Source organism: Oryzias melastigma, unplaced genomic scaffold, assembly GCF_002922805.2.
Source record: "Oryzias melastigma strain HK-1 unplaced genomic scaffold, ASM292280v2 sc08779, whole genome shotgun sequence".
Taxonomy (NCBI): Eukaryota; Metazoa; Chordata; class Actinopteri; order Beloniformes; family Adrianichthyidae; genus Oryzias; species Oryzias melastigma.
In genome coordinates, this window is record NW_023425337.1 from 1 (window position 1) to 1,000 (window position 1,000).

Below are 1,000 nucleotides of genomic sequence, written 5' to 3' on the forward strand. Positions count from 1 at the left end.
TGCCAACATGGATGTAAAAAACATATTTACAAGTGACTTGTTGCTAGATCCTGGTAAGGCTTTAAGCTTTTTTGAATCAACTTTTTTTTATTTTAAAGACATTTGTCAGTTCAAAGCCTCCTACAATCACACTTGCTTCTAAAAGAGACAATTGCGCTGATTGATTCAATTTCAAACCCCCTTGAAAATATGAATTACTGATTAATTTATGCTAAGTTTTCTTCTATCTTAACATTTTATGAATAAACCATTTTCCCTTTTCCCAACAGGAGTTTCCTTCATGGAGGCAAAGCAAATGGGTCTGTCCTTTTTGAAGGGAACAGGTCCCATCCCCAGAGAAATGTCCTTCCCCGTCCCGAAAGGAGCATCCTGGCATGACCTCTACGATCACATTAAGTATGATTACATTTTTCTGAATGTTACTTTTATTGATACACAGGAATAATTAGTTTTATTAAAAAAAAAAAGGACATCTTTTAGATTTGGATTATTTCCTCCTTAAAGCATGTTGGAAGTGAGTTTTTAAGTTGTTTTTGCATTTTTGTTTTACAGTCTTTAAACCTAAATATTGTTTTAAAAAAAGGAATTCAAGATGTTATAATGTTATCTTCCAGGTTTCCTTCAGATGGCACCAAGTTACCTTATGATTCCATTCAAAAGGAAAACTCTGATCCAGAGACTAGTAAGTCATAAAAACGCCGTCCTTCACTTTCTCCTTTTTTTTTTCTTCTTTTGTGTGCTCGCACAGTAAATATGACTTTTTGAGCAATAAAATATAATGACTTTGAATGTACTTTATTGAAAGAATTGCTGATCTTTTGGATGTAGTTGTATGTATTCTTGCTTTTTCTTCAAACTAAACCTATTTTTGAAATTATTCTGTGCAATTTTCCCCCAAAATGGCGTTTTTCTTTAGTGATTTAACAGCAAGATACTTCAGATTATGTTGTTTAATTATGTAGCGGCCCCCTTGTGGTGATAAACGAGATGCGTCGAGCTT

At 33.4% G+C, this 1,000-nt stretch overlaps 1 protein-coding gene across 1 annotated transcript; it reads left to right on the forward strand.

Annotated features, from left to right (window-relative positions):
* Window positions 1-6: 6 nt before the first annotated feature.
* Window positions 7-882, forward strand: LOC112142146 (WD repeat-containing protein 90-like). Its single transcript, XM_024265402.2, has 3 exons — window positions 7-53; window positions 270-396; window positions 615-882. The coding sequence occupies exons 1-3, from the start codon at window positions 8-10 to the stop codon at window positions 691-693; spliced, it is 252 nt and encodes an 83-aa protein (XP_024121170.2). The 5' UTR covers window position 7; the 3' UTR covers window positions 694-882.
* The last annotated feature ends 118 nt before the right edge of the window (window positions 883-1,000 follow it).

What these genes read in the sequence shown, in the direction of transcription:
- LOC112142146 (XM_024265402.2), top strand. Translation starts at nt 8, where the DNA reads ATGGATGTAAAAAACATATTTACAAGTGACTTGTTGCTAGATCCTG. An exon ending in TGACTTGTTGCTAGATCCTG is followed by an intron (nt 54 to 269) that starts GTAAGGCTTTAA and finishes TTTTCCCAACAG; the next exon opens with GAGTTTCCTTCATGGAGGCA. An exon ending in GACCTCTACGATCACATTAA is followed by an intron (nt 397 to 614) that starts GTATGATTACAT and finishes GTTATCTTCCAG; the next exon opens with GTTTCCTTCAGATGGCACCA.